At 63.2% G+C, this 20,204-nt stretch overlaps 3 protein-coding genes across 10 annotated transcripts; 2 read left to right on the forward strand and 1 right to left on the reverse strand.

The window, feature by feature from the left end:
• Nucleotides 1-6,364: 6,364 nt before the first annotated feature.
• On the forward strand, nt 6,365-12,684 carry CIAO3 (cytosolic iron-sulfur assembly component 3). Its single transcript, XM_068967423.1, has 11 exons — nt 6,365-6,484; nt 7,339-7,434; nt 8,804-8,947; nt 9,164-9,296; nt 9,764-9,898; nt 10,115-10,233; nt 10,329-10,458; nt 10,567-10,639; nt 11,087-11,224; nt 11,585-11,742; nt 11,824-12,684. The coding sequence occupies exons 1-11, from the start codon at nt 6,419-6,421 to the stop codon at nt 12,060-12,062; spliced, it is 1,431 nt and encodes a 476-aa protein (XP_068823524.1). The 5' UTR covers nt 6,365-6,418; the 3' UTR covers nt 12,063-12,684.
• HAGHL (hydroxyacylglutathione hydrolase like) lies at nt 12,181-15,781 on the reverse strand. Of its 8 annotated transcripts, none has more exons than XM_068967429.1 (9): nt 15,665-15,773; nt 15,041-15,350; nt 14,626-14,690; nt 14,421-14,538; nt 14,242-14,350; nt 14,061-14,164; nt 13,762-13,860; nt 13,382-13,533; nt 12,181-13,106 (listed from the first exon to the last, which is right to left on the reverse strand). In XM_068967429.1, exons 2-9 carry the CDS (start codon nt 15,143-15,145, stop codon nt 12,938-12,940), a joined length of 921 nt encoding a protein of 306 aa, XP_068823530.1. In that variant the 5' UTR covers nt 15,146-15,350; nt 15,665-15,773; the 3' UTR covers nt 12,181-12,937. The 8 variants fall into 8 exon arrangements, with proteins under 8 accessions (XP_068823530.1, XP_068823528.1, XP_068823529.1 ...); XM_068967427.1 differs by having other exon boundaries at nt 12,182-13,106; nt 13,762-13,863; nt 15,041-15,224; nt 15,665-15,781; XM_068967428.1 differs by having other exon boundaries at nt 12,182-13,106; nt 13,762-13,863; nt 15,041-15,259.
• A 650-nt stretch (nt 15,782-16,431) lies between these two features.
• CCDC78 (coiled-coil domain containing 78) lies at nt 16,432-20,193 on the forward strand. Its single transcript, XM_068968432.1, has 14 exons — nt 16,432-16,479; nt 16,678-16,797; nt 16,884-16,970; nt 17,148-17,324; nt 17,404-17,487; nt 17,585-17,652; nt 17,771-17,849; nt 17,934-18,059; nt 18,288-18,475; nt 18,576-18,747; nt 18,869-18,912; nt 19,496-19,562; nt 19,636-19,736; nt 19,829-20,193. Exons 1-14 carry the CDS (start codon nt 16,432-16,434, stop codon nt 20,019-20,021), a joined length of 1,554 nt encoding a protein of 517 aa, XP_068824533.1. The 3' UTR covers nt 20,022-20,193.
• The last annotated feature ends 11 nt before the right edge of the window (nt 20,194-20,204 follow it).

A 20,204-nucleotide genomic window follows, 5' to 3' on the forward strand; every position in this document is an offset into this window, starting at 1 on the left:
GGCCTCTACTGCCGCCTGGGCCCAGCCCCCAGGGGCAGTGCCGCCAGGATGTCCGGCTCTGTGGCCAGTCTTGCCTGTGGCTGTAGATGGCGCTGTCTGGTCCAGATCCTGGGGACCTTCCTGCGATGACTTCAGCAGATAGAGGCATGGGCAGGCATGGGCGGCCTGGTGCTGTGGGTGGGGGGGCGGAGAGTGGCAGGAGGCTGGGTGTCACCCCGTCCACATGCCCTGACCCCAAAGTGAGGGGCTGCTGCAGGGTCTCCAGCGGCTCCAGCGCCAGCGCCCACAGCATCTGCCGAAACTTCCTGCCCTGCAAGGTGTCTGGGGGTGACGGCAGGTGAGGAGGGCCACCTTAACTCTCTGACCCCAACCCCACCACAGTCTGGGGTCCTGGGGTATGTTCACTGGGGGCAGCGGATGGGCAGGGTGTGGGAGCAGCCCTGGCTAGAGTCAGAGGTCAGGCTCGGACCCCGAAGGGCCTATCCCAGGGTCAGGCTTGGGGGCCTTCTCCCCGCAGATGTCTCAACCCCAGTGTGGGCAGAGGGGCACACACATCTGTACCCCAGAGTCTGTGCAAACTCCCAGCTGTGGAGGGAAAGGACCTGGGGAACCAGCCGTCTCCAGCTCAGTACCTGCTCGGAAGGAACCTGAGGCTGGGGTTGGCGGGGGAGCAGGCAGGGCGAGGAACGGCAGAGGCAAGGGGAAGGCAACTTGAGCAGGCAGGCAGGGGCCCGGTGTCAGGGTGGGGCCAGGTGTCAGGGTGCGATAAGGCCAGGCTGATGGGCAGTGCCCACCCTGGCCTGGGGCCTGGGCACACTTGTGCTGGCCCGGCTGGCCACCAGCCCCAGGGCCTCAGGTGCCATCATCACCCGGAAGCTGGATGAGGACCAGGCCTTGGACCAGCTCTTCCTGGAACTCTGAGGGTGGGCCTTGGGACTGGCACCTTGCCTTGGCACGGCTGGTGTCCTGGGCACCCAGGGGTGGCGTGCCGAGCCCCTCTCATTCTGCCCTCAGGCTGGGGCTCGTCCCACACCAGTCAGGCAGGGGGGTTGACAGACGGAAGTCAGGAGGGTCAGACTGGAAGGAGGGGCCAGACTGGCAGGAGGGGCACAGGGATGATGCCCCTGAGGCTCGCCTGGTGCTCTGGCCGCCAGCACACCAGAGGGGGCCCTGCTCATGAACCTGGACCCCGGGCAGTCTGGGTGGGCAGTCCAGCTCCACCCTGACTGTCACGTTCTCGGGGCCAGGCTGGTGGAGCAGCTACGGACCCCCCACACCCCCGCCCAGAGTCCTGCTGCGTGGGCCAAGGGGAGGGGAGCAAGGGGGGATGAGGAGGGTGCCGGGGGAGCTGGGGCCCAACGACAGGGACCGAGGGGGCCACCGGTCCCATGACACTTGCAGGGGCTGCCTCTCCAGAAATCAAGCCCCCAAGACCTGCGGTTGAGCCTGCGGCTCTGCAGGCTGTGGGCACCTGAGGGAGTGAGGCCTGGGTGGGGACCCCCACCCCACCCAGCAGCCTCGCGGCCCTGCTGCCAGGCACATGCCACCTCGGAGGCTCCAGGTGCCCCCTGACGACCTGTGGGCTGAATACGAAGCGTGGGTGAGAGGCAGCAAAGTGTGGGCCGGCCTTGACACTGACAAGGTGGCCTGGGCGACAGCACCAGCAACCAGCTGCAAACCTGCCATCAGGGCAGGCTGAGACATCACTTTAGCGGACGCCCTGGAGAGTCAGACCCCCTCAAACCAGCTGCGACCAGTGCTCGCCCTCGGAGAAACAGACCAGGTGCCTGGCCGCCATCCTCGCAGGCCCGAAGCCCCGAGGCTCCACGATAGAGGCGGGCCCTGTGCCCAGCACCCCGCAGCTGGTGGGGGGCTACCCCCTCAGCCTCCCGCCCCAGCACTGCTTGGCCTACTGTCCAGAGAGGCGGCCTCCTGGGCCAGGGCGGGGCCAGCCTCCCGTGCGTGCGAGTTCTGGAGTGTCACTACCGCACGCCGCGAGGGCCTCTCTGGGACCAACTCTTTCTGCTGCTTCCTGCAGCCCCCCGGGCCCGGGCAGCAGCAGCAAGGGGGACCCCGAAGGGCTGCTGGGCTCTCCCGGAGCCCTCTCCTCTCCAGCCCTGGCCCTGGCTACACAGTGGGTCACACAGGCCCCTCATTAGGCGCTAATTGCCGCGGGCGCTGGGCCCCCCAGGGCCGTTGCTGGGATCACACCTGTTGACAAGCCGGGTCAGCCCCGGCGGGAAGGCGCGCAGCGTTGATGATGCCGCTAATGATGTGTTCTTGGCCCACAGTGATTCTCTTCCACTAATAAAGCCCTGCGCAGCCCGGGGCTGCAGGTCTCGCCTCGCAGAGCCTGGAGGGCTCGGGTGGGGACGCCTCAAGCCACGTTTCCTACAAAGGTCGACTCCTCTCTGGGGTTCTAGACTGAGAAGCACAGGGACCCGCCCCAGGTGGGCTCCCCACACCCAGCGCTCAGAGTCTGGAGCTGCTCAGAGGGCAGCGGGAGGGTCTGTACCGACTGGCCAGGAGGCCGCACCCCCATGCCCACCGAGTCAGGGCTGCGGGAGCACCTGGGACCAACAGAGACCAAGCTGACCTGCCCAGAGCCCCCAAGGGTGAAGACTCTCACCTTATAAGGAGACCCTAGCGGGGTGCCCGTACTAACAGCACAGTCCCCGGTTTATGAAAAGGAAGAGGAGGGTTTGGAAGGCAAGAGCCCTGTGGCTGGGTACGAGGCTGGCCTGGCACCGGGACAGTTGCCTGGGGCAGGCCCTGGGACACAAGGCCCTGCAGCCATGTGGGCAAGGCCTGCGGCCCCACAGTCTCCCCATTCTTCTCACCCGGTGGCTCCCGGCCCCAAGCTTAATACGGAGCACCTTTCGGCAGGTGGCCCTGCCAAGCTGGGGCAGCAGCAGTAAGCCCCTGCCCCTGGCCCAAGTCACCCCCCCAGTCCAACCCCCATGGGGGCAGCTGGGGGGTCCGTGGACCACAGACACCTTGACCACGTGGGCTGCACCCTCGAGGCATATCCCTGCTCCTACACCCCAGCCACGTGGAACCCCACTTCTGTCTAGCTTCTTGGGGGGTATTGACCCACACCACCATAACATAGAGAACATGTTTCAAAATCACGTTTCGGAACATTTTTATTTTGGGAAAGAAAAACTACCTTTTACTTGTCCCCGCCGGGGTCATTGTATTCCCACTGCACACAGACTGCCTGGCAAAGACAGCTGCTGGCCCAGCCCGGGACGGGTGGTCCTCGGCACCAAGGCCCGTGTCCCCTCTGTCTGTGTCCCCTCTGTCTGCCTGTGTCCCCTGTACCTGCCTGTCTGCTGGCCCCTAGAGGAGGGGGCTACAGCCAGGTGAGCCACACCCCATCATGAGGCCCTCCGCTGAACCCCCCGATTCCCATGAAAACATGGACACGTGGCCTGCGGTGGACTGAATGGTGCTTTCCTGCAGAACCTGTGGACGGGGCCTTATTTGGAAAAAGAGCCTTTGCAGACATAATTAAGTCAAGGCTCTCGAGAGGAGCTCATCCTGGATTAGGGCCCCGAACCCAGGGATCCTTACAGGATCAGAGAAGTGGGGAGACACAGGAGCCATGTGACAGTGGGGACAGATGCTGGAGGGACGCAGCCCGCGCCCGGGAGGCATGGATGCCCAGAGGCTAGAGGGTGGGACGGATCCCCCTGGAGCCGTTAGCGGGGCCCAGGCCTGCCAACACATTGATTTCAGACTTTGGGCCCCCAGACCACGAGAGAAAACTCTTCTGCGGTTGTAAGCCTCCCAGCTGTGGTTTTGTCCCCGCAGCCGCACGGTTCCGACTTCTCACAGGGTGAAACTGAGTCCACGGGCAGGAGGGCTCAGTAGATCCACATGCCTTGGTAGAAACCCCGCCTGCTCCTGTCCAACCACCAGATGCTTGATGGTCAGGTTTGGACAAAGCAGGTCCTGTGGGCGTGGCCAGAGCAGAGGACGAGCTCTGCACCGGCTCGGGTTCAGGGACAGGGGTGCCCACACACAGCCAGAGCGTCAGAGAAGGTGCCTACCAACCTGGCCTCAGGAGCCTCAGCCCTGCCCTGTGTCCTCATCTGGCCCTCGCGGTCCCCCACGTGTGTAAACACTGGCATTGCACATGGGAAGCGCAAGGTGAACGCTCGATAATGATGATGATGAAATAATTTGCAAAACGTGAGAGCACACACACTGGAGGCGAGGTGTATTGTTGGCACAAGAGCCTAGCGGCCCTAGGGACATGGCTGTGAGTTAATAAAATACCCCAAGGGGCTGAAAAGTCCCTGCTCTTGGCTCTACTCAGAGCAGGCAGGAGGAAGATGGGCCCTCATCGTATGCATGTGTGTGTATGTGTCAGAGAGAGAGAGGTCAGAAACCCCTGTTCAGCTTTTTTAACCAGAAGCTGGCTCTGGCACTCCCCCAGGCCCTCCTACAGGGGTAGAGCAGGGTGTGCTTACTTCCTGGGCCTCTGGGGGCCTCTTGGGGTAGCCAGCTTGAGCGGCAGCCTCCAGCCCCATTTTTAAAAATAGCTTTAAAGAGATATAAATACACATACCATGCAATTCACCCATTTGTAGTGTGTGATTCAATGGTTTTTAACATAATACACTATTAATTTTAAAATTGTGTTAAAACATACATAACAGCCTGGTAGCTCAGTGGTAAAGAACCCACTTGCCAACGTGTGAGATGTGGGTTTGATCCCTGGGTTGGGAAGATTCCCTGGAGTAAAAAACGGCAACCCACTCCAATAATCTTGGCTGGAAAATTCCACAGACAAGAGGAGCCTGTCTGTGGGCTACAGTGGGGCTACAGGTGGGCTACAGTCTGTGGGGTCTCAAAGAATCAGATACGACTGAGCACGCACACAATAGTGAGACTGTCAAGATTTCAGGTGCCGTACTCCAGCCCTTAGTCAGATATTGCCAGGACATGGAGGGGATGCCGGGGCCTGGAAGCCCACAGTAGAGCTCCTTGGGAAAACCCCTCTTGATGCTGAGAAGGAACTCCCATCCTGGGAGCCAAGAGGAGCAGCTGCAGGGGCTGGAGAAGGTCACGCCGGCTTGTGGGCCGCAGCCCCCTGGACTCCACACTTAATCCACAGGCAGGTGAAGAGTCAGCCGTCAGCGCCCACGTCAGGACAAGAACACCAAGAGCAGAGGCTGCGGTGGGCTCCCAAAACGTGAGATCACGCCCAGGGGATAGTCTGGGGCTGACCCTGCCAGGGTACCTTCAGGGCTGGGCCCAAGTTGCGAGGATGCACCAGATTTGACCACTGGGGTTTTCTGGAAAGCCCCCACAGGAAGTGGTCATTAAATGTGTATGAGGGAGACGTCCTTGGTGGTCCAGTGGTTGAGAATCCACCTTCCCACGCAGTGGACATAGGTTCGATCCCTGGTCGGGAACTAACATGCCAGATGCCACGGGACAGCTAAGCCCAAGCCGCAGCTACCGCCCCTGCGCTCCAGAGCTGCGGCTCCGCTAGAAGGGACGCCCCGAGCGCTGGAACGGAGACCCAGCGCAGCCAAAATGAAAATAATAATAATAATAAAGACAAAAAATGTATATGACCACTCAAGAATTGAGTCCAGCCAGCAGCGTTCTATCCGCGTTCCACAGAGAAAAGGGCTTTTCTCAGGCTGCTGTTGCTGCTGCTGCTAAGTCGCTTCAGTTGTGTCCGACTCCGTGCGACCCCAGAGATGGCAGCCCACCAGGCTCCCCCGTCCCTGGGACTCTCCAAGCAAGAACACTGGAGTGGGTTGCCATTTCCTTCTGGCTGGTCTCCGGAAAAACCGGGGGCGGGCTTGCCAACGCAGGGGACGCGGGTTCGATCCTCGGGCGGGGAAGATCCCCTGGAGGAGGAACTGGCAACCCACTCCAGTGTTCTTGCCTGGGAAACACCATGGACAGAGCAGCCACGGGGTCGCAAAAGCGTCGGACACGACCACGTAATTGAGCACACACCCTCCCAGAGCCGTGGGGCCCTGCACCGGCCAGCAGCCTCGGGGGAGCCGCTCCGCACCCCTGCTCCCATTCCCTTCTCACTCCAACCGAAGCTGGCCGCCTCTGCGCGCCCGGCGCCCTTCTGGGTTCTTGGGCTGGTCCAGAACCAAGAACAGCGCCTCCGCAACTTCTCTCCGGGGCTGAGACTGGTGGAGGCGAGCCAGGCGCCCCGAGGGAGTCACGGCCCCTTCCCCGCGGCCCTCGCCGGCGCGCAGGCGGCGCGGGTTGCGCGGTGCCCGGCCCGCCAGCAGGGGGCGCGCGCCCCTGGGAGCCCGGCCGAGGGGCCAGCTGCGCATGCGCACGCGGCGCTTACCGGCAGTGTGGCGGAACTCTCTCGCTCTTTCGCGGTGTTTGGCGACGCCGTCCGCGCCGGGGCCGGCGGCAGTGTGGCGCCATGGCATCGCCCTTCAGCGGGGCCCTGCAGCTGACGGACTTGGACGACTTCATCGCGCCGTCTCAGGTGGGCGGGCCGGGCGGCTGCTTAGCGCGAGGAGTCCTCTCCGCTGCGGTCTCCCCCGCCACCCCGAGAGAGGGGCTCGGAATCGGGGGGCCTGCTGGGTCGCACAGCCCCGCGATTTCCGTGTCCCCTTCCCGGGCGGCCGCGACAACCAGAGTGACCCAGCTCGGGGCCGGGAGGCCCCGCCGAACTTCCCAGGCCGGCCCCTCGCCCCGCCGCGAGGGCAAGGGGGGGCGTTCTGCTGCGGTCGGCGTGGGTGTCCTCCCGGCGGGAGGAGACAGAGCGTGTCCCCAAGGGGACAGGCCAGCCGCACGTGAGGGCCGCCGGCCGCCTCCCCTGCTGCCCCGCTTATCGGTTGCCGGCAGCCGCGCGGGCCCAGGGCTCGGCCGAGGCGTGCCGGGGGCGGTGGGGTTGAGGGGGGGCGCGAGGGGCCGGACGGACCTCCTGCCAAGGCTTTCCGAGGCTGCTCGCTGGGAACGCGACGGCCAGCGAGCTTCCTCTCGGGCGGAGAGGAACGGGGGAGAAAGGAATCTTTTTCCAGGAACTGGGCGGGGCAGAGGTTTTCTGCCGACCCTCGGCCTCCAGTGAAACACTGGCCCTCCGTGCGGTGCCCCACCCGCTATTTACTGGCGGTGTCCGCGGACAGGTTAGGTTGGCCACACCGCCTGCACCTGCATCAGGTCAGCGACCTCGATGCGGGCAGTGTGTGAACGCGCTCGAGTAGGGTAAGCACCCACAGCGCCAAGACCGCTTCTGCGGTGGGAAGGCCGGAATCAGGGCAGAGTTTTCGTCCCAGGCGGTGTGGGGGCCTCTCCGCCGCTGTCCGCTCAGGCGCCCTTCGGGTCTTTTACGGGTAGGACTGCATCAAGCCCATGAAGGTGGATAGGAGGCCGGGAAGAGGCGTGGCCAAGATCCACATCGAAGATGACGGGAGTTACTTCCAAGTCAGTCAGGTAAGTTCCAGCCCAGCTGACCTGTCCAGTGACAGGTGCAGTGACCATGGCACCTTCCACGTGTCACCAGCCCTTTTTCAGGTGTGCACTGCAGAGGGCTCTTTGCCGAGGTGGCAGTTCTGGCATCCCTCTCTCTCAAGTTCTAATTGTGTAACATTTTCTAGTCCAGACCACTTGTTCTTAGTGAAAGCTACTTCCTGTGTAACTGAGCAATGCCAAGACCCTGGTCCCCCGGCATTAAAGTTGACACCCTGACTGTCTGCCATTTGGATCCTCGAGAACACCCATGCTGTCCCAAGGACTGCAGGCACCACTGGGCGCACCGGCCCAGGGGTCCCTCCCAGCAAGCGAGGAGCCACAGGATGGCTCGCGGCGGGCCAGACAGCGGGAGCCAGCGATTCCGGGGAAGGAGTCGCTGTTTACTCAGCCCTGGAGGACGACCTGGCAGCCCAGCTGGGGTCCCGCCTGAGCCCAGCAAGCACGGGAGGCGGGGTCCTTCATGGGGCCAGGGGCCCTGCTCCAGGGCAGCAGGGGTTGACCTGGAGGGAAGGCCAAAGCACATTAGTCCCTGCTGGCCTCGAGGCTGGCTGGGCCAGGAAAGCACCCTGAGCTCGGACTGCTGCTGCAGTGCAACGTGGGCCTCGCGAGTGGACTGGGAGGGGGTCCCGGCTAGTCAGCCCCCGGTCACACTTTGGGCCCCTGAAGCTTTCCCGGCCCTGACTCAGACCACTCCTGTGTGTGCAGAGGAAGTGAGGGCTCTGCTGGGCCCGTTTGCAGCTCAGAGCTGCCCAGCCACCGGCCTGGAGACCAGTGTGAATGCCCAGTCCTCGACTATCTGGCGGCGTAACTGCCCCTTGCATGCCTCGCCCACTCTTCTCTGTGCAGGTGTTGGGGGACACAGGCTCCCACCATCTCCTCCTCCCTGTCCCTCTGTCCTTTCTTCTTTCATCTTCGCCCTTGCCTTTCTCTTCCTTCTCCTTTCAGAGCCTGGCCTTGAGCATTTTCCTGTCCCCACAGCACTTTCCTGTCCCCGTAGGCACAGTCTGGGGACCAGTGACAAGTCGGCTGCATCGTTGCACATTTAATGTCCATGTCCCGCCCCTGGCGGGCAGCAAGGCTCTTTAATACAATACGCCAGCCACGTTTGTACCCGAGTTAGGATTTGGTGCTTCTAGGAAAGTTTAGAACATATATTTCTGTCCTAAATATTTAATTTCTAAAAACTTACGGCACATACAGCCAGCCGACTGCCACGCTGCTTGTCAGCGCTGTGAGCCAGAGAATGAAGCTCTCCCATGGGTCCCATCATCCTGAGCGCTGTGTCCTCATGTGGAAGGGCCCTTGGGGTACTGGGTTCTCATGCTTCTAGGATGGAGGGATGAAGAAGCTGGAGAAGGCCAAGATCTCGCTGGACGACTGCCTGGCGTGCAGTGGCTGCGTCACCTCAGCAGAGACCGTGCTTATTACTCAGCAGAGCCACGAGGAGCTGCGGAAGGTTCTAGGTGCCAATAAGGTGAGTGGTGGGCCGTCTTCAGATGCCACTCTCACCCAGCGTCCCTCACTAGTGTCGTCGGGGCAGCTCATCTCCTGGTGCTACCTCTCCTGGGGACTCCTGGCGTTGAAGTGTTAACCCTAAACTTCGAGTTCTGTGTGTTTGCAAAATTGACACGCCCTGATGGGGTCAGGCTGTAAACCACACAGAGTAAGCCGTGGGTCCCGTGCTTTGCAGACAGCAGCACCTGATCAGCAGAAGCTGGTTGTCATCTCGGTCTCGCCTCAGTCCAGAGCGTCGCTGGCTGTGAGGTTTCAGCTGAATCCTACGGATACCGCCAGGAAATTAACAGCATTCTTTAAAAAAATAGGTAGGTGCTAAACCTTGGCAAGCTCCTGCGTGGACATGGGGCTAAGGTGACACCTGGCTATCACTGGACTTAGTGTATCAGAAGCTCTGTTGGAGGTTGACTTAGCTTGAGGTTCTGTTGTGATGATTGAGAGAAGGGCCTTTTAATAAAAAAAACCCTGAGTTTTGCTCCTGCACATCCCCGAGCCTGGAGTTCACCTACTCTTTACTTTGTTTTTAAATTATCACCACCAAGGCACAGTTCTCAGGCCTGAGTTTGGCTCCTGGTTGGCCCCTGCACGCCAGGGGCAGGGCTGGGAGGGCGTAGAGGGCTCAGTGCAGGTGGCTGTGCCGGCGTGTGCGGGGTAGCGCCTGCAGGCCCAAGCTCAGAGGCAGGGCGCCGGGCATCCACCACGGGCGCGTCCGGTGACGCCTGCCCACCCTGGGCGCAGCCGTCCTTCTGGGAGTGAGGTGGGTGCTCCCTCACAGGCGCACACTATGTGTTCGACACCGCCTTCTCGAGGAACTTCAGCCTCCTCGAAAGCCAGCGGGAGTTCGTGCGGCGGTTCCGAGGACAGGCCAACCCCGAGCAGGCCCTGCCCGTGCTGACTTCTGCCTGCCCAGGTGTGCGCCCGTGGCCGGTAGCTGGACGTGGTGAGGAGGGTGGGGGCTCTTTGGCAGGAGCCGCTTCGGTACCTGAGGTGATCATGGGGGTGCTAGAGACACGTGTCGGCAAGAGCAGAGCAGGGGGCTCCTTAGTGGGACCCTAACCCCTTGCATGAGTCGGGCCACCCCCAGAAGTCACCTCACCGCCCCTCTCACGCCCTGCGTTGGCCTCAGGCTGGATCTGCTACGCTGAGAAGACCCACGGGAGCACCCTCCTTCCCCACATCAGCACTGCAAGGTCCCCACAGCAGGTCATGGGCTCCCTGGTCAAGGATTTCTTTGCCCAGCAGCAGGTAACAGGGACCCAGAGTGAACCCCCCTGCGGCGCCCCCCACGCCTCCCCCCATCATCCCCGCACCACCGCCTCACTGCCACGCCCTGCGCACAGCGTCTGACTCCCGACAAGGTCTACCACGTGACAGTAATGCCCTGCTATGACAAAAAGCTGGAAGCCTCCAGACCCAACTTCTTCAGCCAGGAGCACCAGACACGCGATGTGGACTGTGTCATCACCACAGGTGCGAGGCCAGGCCAGCCGGCGCCGTGACCAGGAGCCCTGCGTCTGTAACGGCCTCTCTTGCTCTTGAGACTCAGCTGAAGCGCATCTGTGCTGTGGTCTCCTGCAGGTGAAGTCTTCAAGCTGCTGGAAGAAGAAGGGGTCTCGCTGTCGGAGCTGGAGCCGGCTCCTCTGGACAGTCTGTAAGTTATCACCGGCCGTGTCGGACGGGCTGTAAGCTCACCCAGCACCGGGTACTCTCCACCGGAGTGTCCCAAGGGTCCTGATGGGTGGCAGAAGGGGCCGTGGCCCTTGACGCAGGCACTGGCCTCCTCCCTTTTCCCTCGCCTGGCCTCCCTCGGCCCCTCGTGTGCCTCGGTGTCCAAGATGCTTGAGCTCCCGACAACTGGCCGATGGTCGTCAGAGCTGACCCTGACTTCACACAGGTCTGAGGTCCCGGGACAGGTGGTACGACAGGGGGGACAGTCCTTTGCTGCACAAGCCTCCTCCCGACACACCTTCAAAGCCTTGGGCTCTATGGCTCATCTTCGGCTTAGAAAGCAAACGCTCTCAAACCTGAGACAGAGGTTGCTCAGAGGCCTCGGTGGGCAGCGGCCCCAACACCACCTGAGGCCTGGCCTCTTCCCCAGGTGCAGCAGTGCCTCTGCCCAGGAGCCCACCAGCCATCGGGGCGGGGGCTCAGGGGGCTACCTGGAGCACGTGTTCCGGCATGCAGCCCAGGAGCTCTTCGGGATCCATGTCACTGAGGTCACCTACAGACCCCTGAGGTCAGTGGGGAGGGCCATAGCTGGACCCTACGCTCTAGCTCAGGTGACGGAACCAGCACTCCCGAGCCCTGGGTCTCCTCCTGGTATAGCTCAGCGTCCCCTACCCACAGCACCATGGTACACGGGGGCGGTACGGAGCTCCTGGCACACACTGTGTCCTGATGTGAGCCCCCACTCCAAGGAGGGTGGGCTGGGGCTCATCTGACCGTGGGAAGGAGGGGTTCCCATTCTACAGGCCAGGAACCTGAGGCTGGGGCTACCTGCCCCACTGGTGGGAAGGAGCTTCTTCCCCTCCCCCTCACCGCCCTCACCGGGAGTGAGCCTGGTATGCTGTGTGGACAGCCAGGTCTGTGCCCTCAGGAACAAGGACCTCCAGGAGGTGATTCTAGAGAGGGAGGGCCAAGTCCTGCTGCACTTTGCCGCAGCCTACGGCTTCCGCAACATCCAGAACCTGGTGCAGAAGCTCAAGCGCGGGCGCTGCCCGTACCACTACGTGGAGGTCATGGCCTGCCCCGCAGGTAGCTATGGGCAGGGGGCCCCTGGGACCCTGCGTGCCAGCTGGCACCCTCCATGACCACACCTGCCCTCCTCTGCCACAGGGTGCCTCAACGGAGGGGGACAGCTCAAGGCCCCCGACACGCCCGGCAAGGAGCTCCTGCAGCAGGTCGAGAGGCTGTATGGCCTAGTCAGGACAGAAGCACCGGAGGATGCACCCGGGGTCCAGGAGCTATATGAGTGCTGGCTGCAGGGCGCAGGCTCGGAGCGGGCTGGCCGCCTGCTGCACACCAGCTACCACGCGGTGGAGAAGGCTGGCTCTGGACTCAGTATCAGGTGGTAGAGGCCTCACGGGTCCAGCTGGTCCACTGCCACCAACACCAGGACTCCTGAGAAGGTGGGGGGTCTCCAGCAAGGCAGTTGCTCAAGACTCCGAGGGGCACCCCAAAATGCTGCAGGGACACTGGGACCCTTGGAGCAATGGAACTCGGGATCGCTCTCACCTGGACTCCTTCGGGGCTGCAGGCTCTACCGGCCGCTGGCCCTCTCCATGGTCCTGAGCCCTGAGAGGCCCGGGCTCCCCCTGGGTGTGGGGTCTTAGCTCGTCCTGTGGGAGGGCTCCTCACCCTCCATCTCTAGAGTCCCCCCAAACTCCTGTGGGGCAGTGGTGACAGGCTGGACCTGCCCGGCTGGTGAGGTCACAGCAGAGCCTGGAGGACCTGCCACACTGGGCAGCCGAGGACAGTGGCCGGACACAGGCAGCCGGCCCGTGACTCCACCTGGGGTGGGGTGCCCCTCCACCGAGACCAGGTGTCTGACAGAGCTGTGGTGCCTGGGGCCGGAGAACCTGCCTCCCGGGGGCTGAGTCCTGTGTCCACAGCTGGACCCCCACTGGCTGGGGCCAGGGCGGGACAGACCGAGTCGCCCCCCAGGCACATGCCTGAGAAGCTCATTTCTAGTACAAACAGCTTCTTTTTGAGAGTGTCTGTCTGCATCAAGAAAAAGGCCTTTCAAAGCTTTATTTGAAGTTCAAGAGCCCTGTGCACCCCACTGTACTGTGTGCAAACACCCCTGTCTCACTGTGGCCCAGAGTGGGGCAGGGTGTCCAGCCCCGTAAGTGCCAGAGCGCCCACCCTCCGGGGCCGGGCAGGACTGAGGATGGCTGGGCCCTCCTGTGGGTTGAGGGAGGAGGGCTGTGTGGCCTGGCCCATGTAGAGCTCACTTCTGCCCGGGTGTGCTCAGGAGCCCCCACTGCAGCGCGAGGAGAGCCCGGGCCTGTGGCTGCAGCGGCTCAGCCGCCCTCTCGAAGCTCGCTCGCTCCCTGCAGAGCACATCCAGGACGTCGGCTGGGGCCACCTTCCCCGTGAACTTGCGCACAGACTCCTCTCTGTGGGGAGAGGGGGCACCATGGGGCTCAAAGGGATCCACGGGGTGAACCAGACATGGTGGTAGAGACAGCTCAGGGACCAGCCCCGTACCACCTGGTATCCAAATAAGTGCAGGGGAGACCCAGAGAACAAGTTGGCCCCGTGCCAGCCTGTTGTACAGCGAGGCCCCCGGGGAGGACACAGGTCCCCAAGACGCACTGGCTCAGGCCCTGCCCCATGCTCCCCAGCCCCCCTTACCCACACAGGAGGGCCCAGCACGCTGGCCAGTACTCACGCCACCCTCAGGAAGGGGTTGTAAAGGAGTTCCTCGCCCAGAGTTGCGGGCACTGTGGGCACATCATCCTCATCCCTCTGCTGGAACGAGCACAGGCCCCAGTCACCGCCTTGTCTGGCAGCCCCAGGCAGCTTGGCTCCATCACCCGCAGCCTGGGGGTTTGAGCCCAGGCCCTGAAGGTGAGCACTCGAGGGCCAGACTGCAGGTGGCCCAGAGCCTAGAATGGGTGAACGTCCCAGCCAAGCCAGGCCTGGTCACCCAGGCCAGAAGTCACGGCTGACACCCCCCCCCCCTGCCCACACACACACACTTGGTGCTGTCTTGGCCCCAGCCTGCCCCACCCTCCAACCTTGCCACTGAGAGTGGGGGAGCAGCCACACCTTGGCCCACGACAGCTTAGCCTTCACGTGGTCGTTGTAAGGTTCCACTTTCTGTGCGAACTCGAGGTTGCCCAATGTGTGCTCGTGGCCGCAGAATACCTTCTGGAGAGACGAGGTGATCGGGTGCACAGCATGCCCACGGGCAGAGACACTCCCCACCCCCTCGCCGGTCCACTTCCTGCCATGGCTGGCAAGAAGGCAGTCATCCTGAACCCTGGCGTAGGCAGGTGCAGTGCGTGCTGCTTATATGGGAAGCCGGGCCCCCACAGCCATGAGAGGGCAAGGGGCAGGCTGCTCACTGTCTCAGGGGGCAGGGTGCCCAAGGTCTCCACCAAGCTCTGGTACATCTGCTGAGCTGTGCCCTCCAGGCGTGAGCCGCAGCCGGCCACGGACAGTGCATCCCCTGGGGAGTTGGGTGGGTCAGAGAGAGTGGAATGGGGCACGGGGAGGTGGGGCAGGTGGGTACAGGGCAGCCAGTACCCGAGAACACGGCGGGAGGGTCCGGACACTCCTCTTCCCACAGGAAGTAGCTCATGTGGCCCAAGGTGTGGCCGGGTGTCAGGAGGCAGCGCACGTGGATGGCCCCAAACTGTGGCAGAGAAGCAGGTGAGGATGTTGGGCCCAGGCTCTCTCCCCGTCCCTCCCAGGCGCGCGCTCACCCGCAGCTCCTCGCTATGTGCCAGCCTGCGTGTCAGCGCACAGATGCGCTCGTCCGCACCCAACACCACCAGACCAGGCAGCAGCCTCGCCAGTTCCGCGTTGCCGCGAGCGTGGTCCCTGAGGATGGTTGACAGTGGAATCACGTGGGGTTGAGGCTGGTTGGAGTGAACCCGCCTGGCCCAGCCCTGCCCCTGTGGCACTCACCAGTGGTGATGGGTTGTCAGCACAGTGGTCAGTGATACCCCCTCCCGGCCCACGATCTCCAGCAGCTGAAAGGGATGGGAGTTAGGGACATGCAGATGGCCCAGGTGGCTGCCTGCATTGGGGCACCAGGCCTGGGTGCACAGTGCCCCAGGCACGGGATGGTGCTAGGGGCAGCAGAGACCCAGCAGACGATTAGTGAGCACCCACTGTGTACAAAATAGGCACCAGATGAAAAAGTTCAGAGATGGTTCTAACCTCAGAGGAGAACCAAATCAAGAAACCCTAAACTCCAAATAACCAGAGACCAGAAAATAGGGGAGGGTCTGCCCCCAGTAGTGTTGTCCAGAGCCTCTACCAGCGGCCTAAGGTGCCTGGGCCCACAGCAGTGCTCCCGCTGCCTCAAACCTGCCCTCACCCTTTTGGGCACGGCCACGTCCACGGCCACAGCTTCCCGCGTGCGCTCCTCGATGACCAGGTACATGTAGTTGTCCTCAAGCACAGGGATGACTTTGACCTTCATGGCCGCAGAGCTCAGCCGCACCGCACCTCCTGAGCCCCTTCCTCAGCGTGGGGCTGCCCTCTCCAGACTCCAGGCAGGGCTGTGTGCGGGAGGGGTTAGTTCCACACACACGCGCTGGGGGCCAGAGAGGAGCCTCGCTGGCTGCTGCCGGACTGTCCCGAGGCCCGTCTGGAAGGCCAAGCGCCAGGCTCCAGATGACCTGCAGCTGCGGGGACCAGTCCCTCGCCGAGACGCCTCCCGCAGCAGGCCCCGCCCCCACGCCAGAAGCCCCGCCCATAAAACCACGCCCCCGTCCGGTCCCGCCCCCAGTAGGACCGCTGCCCGAGTAGACCCCGCCGGCTTTCCAGGCCGCCCCCCTTCCCCCTCCCGGCGCAGCGCGACCCCGGGCCCACCCCTCTCCGGGCTCCGCCCCTCTCCGGATCCCGCCCGTCTTCGGATCCCGCTCTCAGCGCCGCTCCGCAGGCCCCCGCCCCAGACCCCCTCCCGACCCGGCCATCCCCTTCCCGAAGGTCCGCTTACCTACGTGGGCTGGGCCAGCTGGTCGCGCGGACTCCCTGAAGGACAGGCGGACAGAGGCAGGCCTCGGGCGCCAATCCCGGGGCCTGGACGGAGCGCGCCACTCACGCCGCCGCCAACGGTCCGGGCCCAAGGGGCCCGCCCGTGGGGCCGGCCCGGAGCCTGCGCGCCGCGGGACCCGAGCCCGGCGCAGGAAGCACGCGTGCGCGGAGGGAGCGCGCGCACTCGTCCGGCCAGTCGTGCCCGGAACTCTGGTGCCTACTCCGCGAAGCCCTCCTGGCACCGCGCTGAGTCAGTCTTCCTGAGTCCCCCGGCCCCGGGTTGGGACGTCTTCGGTCGGGCTGGGAGTATAGGGAGGCTCCCGTTTATTCGGTTGCTCGTCCCGGCGCCCAGCCTGGGGGCCTAATGAGTGTGGAACCCACATGATAAGGCAAAGCGCGCTGCCTGAGAATAACAGTAACAGGCGCGGCCGCTCGGCTCCCCGTGCGCTGTCCCACACCTCCCGAGCCTGGGCCTTCTGCGCACTCCTGGTTCCATCCTCGCCCCTGAGACATGCTGGGGTGACCGTCTGAATTTCCCAGATAATGAAAAGGAAGCCGGAAAGGTGTCACCAACCACTGAACTGTCCTGCTTGCCCTCGTGGGCGGGGCACCGGGAGTCTCCTGGGAACGACAGAGGCCTTGGCAACACAAACCACGGTGTTGCAGCAACAGGCCAGTAGTCGATGCGACACTGGGCTTAGGGCAGCCTGCAGTCCCTTCTGTGTATGTATGGAGCATGTGGCAGCCCCAGAGCCCCCTCCTCGGGCCACTGAGAATGTGAGTCCTCCCAGGACACTGCTGCTTCTGGGGTGTCCCCTGTTCCCTCACAGGCCAGGAGGGGTGTATGTACTCAGGACCTGGGCCTGATCCTGGCCACGGGAGAGCCTGCAGCTCTGCCAGGCTGGGTGTGCAAGGGTGGAGGCCACAGCCCGGGCCTGAGACAAACCTTGGGGTCGAGTGGTGGTGCCTCCCTAGGTTCTGCCATGGGCCGAGGCCTGGCTGCCAGGAGTCCCTGGGGGTGCTGCAGCCTGGGCCACCAACCTTGGGATAGAGCTTCCCTCAGACCTAGAGCTGAGTGAGGAGCAGCGGCTGCAGGTGGGTGTGGGGCTTCTGGGTGCTGGCAGGAGGGAGGGCCTCCCCAGGGCCTCACAGACTCAACCTCTCACCCTGACCAACCGCAGGTCTGCAAGGAGCTGGTCGACCTGCAGATCAAAAACCAGCGCCTGCAGGAGCAGCACGATGCTGAAATCTTTGAGCTGAAGAGTGAGGTGGGCAATGATGTGTGCCCAAGTGTGGCATCCCGAGGGCATGTGGGGGGGTGTAGTTGTGCCCCGAGTGACTATGCACACTCGCACTCTGTCTGTACACACTCACACACCCCACCTGTCCTGTGTATGCCACCTCCCTGTGGATGCCCAGATGGACGATGACCTGGTCTCCCGCAGATCCTGTGGCTGGAGAGCCGCATGCTGGAGCTGGAGCTGCAGGGAGCGCAGGCGGCCCCAGCAGAGGCTGATCCAGGGCACCACCCAGCCCTGGCACAGGAGCTTGGGCACAAGGCCAGGGGGCAAGGACACTCCTTCCGTCACAGACTCCAGGTCACCTGGAGTGCACGGCGGGAGGTGGGGGCGGGGGCTGCCTGGGTGGTAACTAAGCAGGTCCAGGGTGGGACAGTGAGGCCTAAACAGCTCTTCTGTGCAGGTACAGTCCACAGACTTCCTGACCCCCGAGAACAAGCAGCAGGAGCTGGGGGACGGCACAGGGGTGCAGCCACCCAGCCTGAAGGTCTGTCAGGGTTTCTCCCAGCCTGGGGTGGAGGTGGGGTGGGACAGGGGACCCGGGGCGTGGGCTTTCGTCCAGCCAGCCGTCCTGTGCCCCACAGCTGCCGGCAGAGGCAAAGCGGGTGCAGGAGCAGCACGGGGCTCGGCAGAAGGCCCTGGAGACATGTGTGTGAGTGGCTTCCTCCCTCATCTGGGACTGGAGGGCCCAGCGAGCAAGGGGGCTGTTCTCAAGGGGAAGGGGGGGGGTCACCCTTCCTGGGCCCGGCTGAGCCTCACACTGTCCACAGGGCAGCCCTGGGCCGGCAGCTGCAGGGAGCCTGGGAGGAGGCCAGGACAGCTGGGCAGCAACTGGCTGCACAAGCCGTGGTGAGGCCCAGCCCTACCTGCTTTGCAGAATGGCTTCGCAAAGTCCAGCTGTGGACACAGACTCAGGGCCTCCTCCACCCCCAGGTGTTGTCTGCCTGCCGGGGCCAGCTCCACCAGACTGAGGCAGAAAACGCCTGGCTGCAGCTGCAACTCAAGAAGCTGAACGAGGCGTATGCCATCCGACTAAAGCACTGTGCCCGAATCGTGGCCGTGAGCACCGAGGGGTGGCCCTGTACTGGGTGGGAGGCCTCTGGGTCCCGGGGAGCCTGAGCCTGGCCTGACTGCGATCAACCACCTCCGAGAGACTCTTGACCTTGTTGGAGACTTCAGGCCTGTCCAGCACACTATCCTCAGACCAGCTCTAGGGAGGGAATGAAGAGGGAGAGATTGGATTCAACCAAGCCCCGCCCTTCCCGGTCCTGGCCCCGCCTCCTCCAGGGATACGCAGATGGTGCAGGCCCGAAGCCCACAGTCGCAGCCCTTTGGACATTCTTGGAGACCACTCTGGAGGACATTAGGGCAGCTCATCACAGCCGTGAGCAACAGCTGGCCCGGGCCGCCCGCACCTACCGCAAGTGCCTGGCAGATCTGAGCCGGAGGCATGAGGAGCTGCTGACTGCCCACAGGTGGGCCCCTCCCTGAGACGGGCACCCCGGGGTGGACGGCCCCTCCCTGAGACGGGCATCGGTGGGCAGACGGCCCTGTGAGACCCGGTGCGGGGCTTAGTGTGCAGCAGATGCTGGTGGACCCTGTCAGGGCCCCTAGGACCCCCAGGGCTGCCTTTGGTGCGGCCCCCTCAGATGTGGCACTGCTGCCCCGGCACACAGTCACCGAATCCAGCCACCAGACAGAGGACCAGGCCAAGCTGGAGAAGCAGCTCCAGAAGCTCAAGGCCCAGGTGACCCCTCTCTGCTGCCCCCTAACCCACCCCAGGACCCCTTCCAGGCTCAGCCAAGCCCAAACCTCCAGGCCTTGGAGCAGCCTGCCCTGTTTAGCAACCCCTGCTCTTGTTCCCACAGGAGGGATCCAGTGAAGTCTCCCAGGGGGGCACATTAGAGCCGCAGTGAGTACCTAGTGTGGGTGCTGGGGGGGCCCATCTATTCTGGAAGGTGGCTACAGGGGCAGTGTTCTGGTTGCTGCAGCGAAGTGATCTCGCTGTGACTTCCAGTCTTGGCCTGCTTAGGAGACACTGTCTCAGAAAACCAAGTGCCTGGAGTGAGGAGGGGTCCTGACAGGAGAGGGGTTAACCTTGAATGGGAGGGTCAGGGAGATGCCGCAAGGAATGGACATCTCGGCTGAGACTCAGGAGCCCCAGCTGTAGACCGCTGGGGGCATGGACAGTAGAGGGCCCGACCCAGGACAAGGCAGGGGCAGCTGCCCGGTTACTTTCACAGCCTTTGTGCCTTCATGCTCCCAGCATGAAGCCTCCTTACTGACACTGCAGTCACTCAGCTTTCCGAGTGGCCAGTGGGGCCCCCACAACCACCCCCCGCCATACAAAGATGGCACCAAGACTCAGGCAGGGCCATCCCAAACTTGCTCCCAGGAGGAACCTCAAGGACCGCAGGGCCCTGACTTGAGCAGGGTTGTTGATCAGCACTTGGGTCAATGCCAGCTCTCACACCCACCCTCTGCCTCCTCTCAAGGGGCCTAGAAGCTGCGTCCTGGGCCCAGATCCGCCAGAATCTACAGGAGTTTGCCCGTGGCACCCAGGTAGTGAGCAGAGCCTGGCCTGAGGCCCCTCCTCACACTGCGCCTGGCTCATGGCTTGTGTCCCCTACGCCAGGCAGAGCTGGAGCGGGAGCGGGCACAGCTGCTGGTCCGCGCCACGATGGCAGAGGAGCAGCTTTCTGAGCTACAGGAGTATGTGGACCAGCACCTGGGAAGGTGGGCCTGGGATCTGGGGACCTCAGTCCCAGGCACTGGCAGCAGGGCTTGTCCACAACCAGGCAGGTGACTAACCTGGTTTCTTTGAGCAGGTACAAGCAGGAGATCCTACGGCTGAGAAAGCTGGTGGGTACAGGGGACCCCTGGAAAATGGGGGCCATACCTTCAGACAACCCCAGCACCCAAGGACCTGCAGCCACTAACTGGTCAACAGGCAAACCAGGAGCAGAACTCTTCATAGTCAGCCAGCATGGCGCTCTCCCCAAAGCACCCCCTAGAAGATGACTTCACCCAGCCCTCCAGCCAACAAGCAGCAGGGTGGGGTCTTCCCTTGTGGTCCAGTGGCTAAGTCTCCACGCTCCCAATGCAGGGCACCCTGGTTCAATGCTGATCAAGGAACTAGATCCCACATGCCACAACTAAGAGTTCTCAAAAGAGTTCTCAAAAGATCCCACGTGCTGCAACTAA

Source organism: Capricornis sumatraensis, chromosome 3 (genome assembly GCF_032405125.1).
Source record: "Capricornis sumatraensis isolate serow.1 chromosome 3, serow.2, whole genome shotgun sequence".
NCBI lineage: Eukaryota > Metazoa > Chordata > Mammalia > Artiodactyla > Bovidae > Capricornis > Capricornis sumatraensis.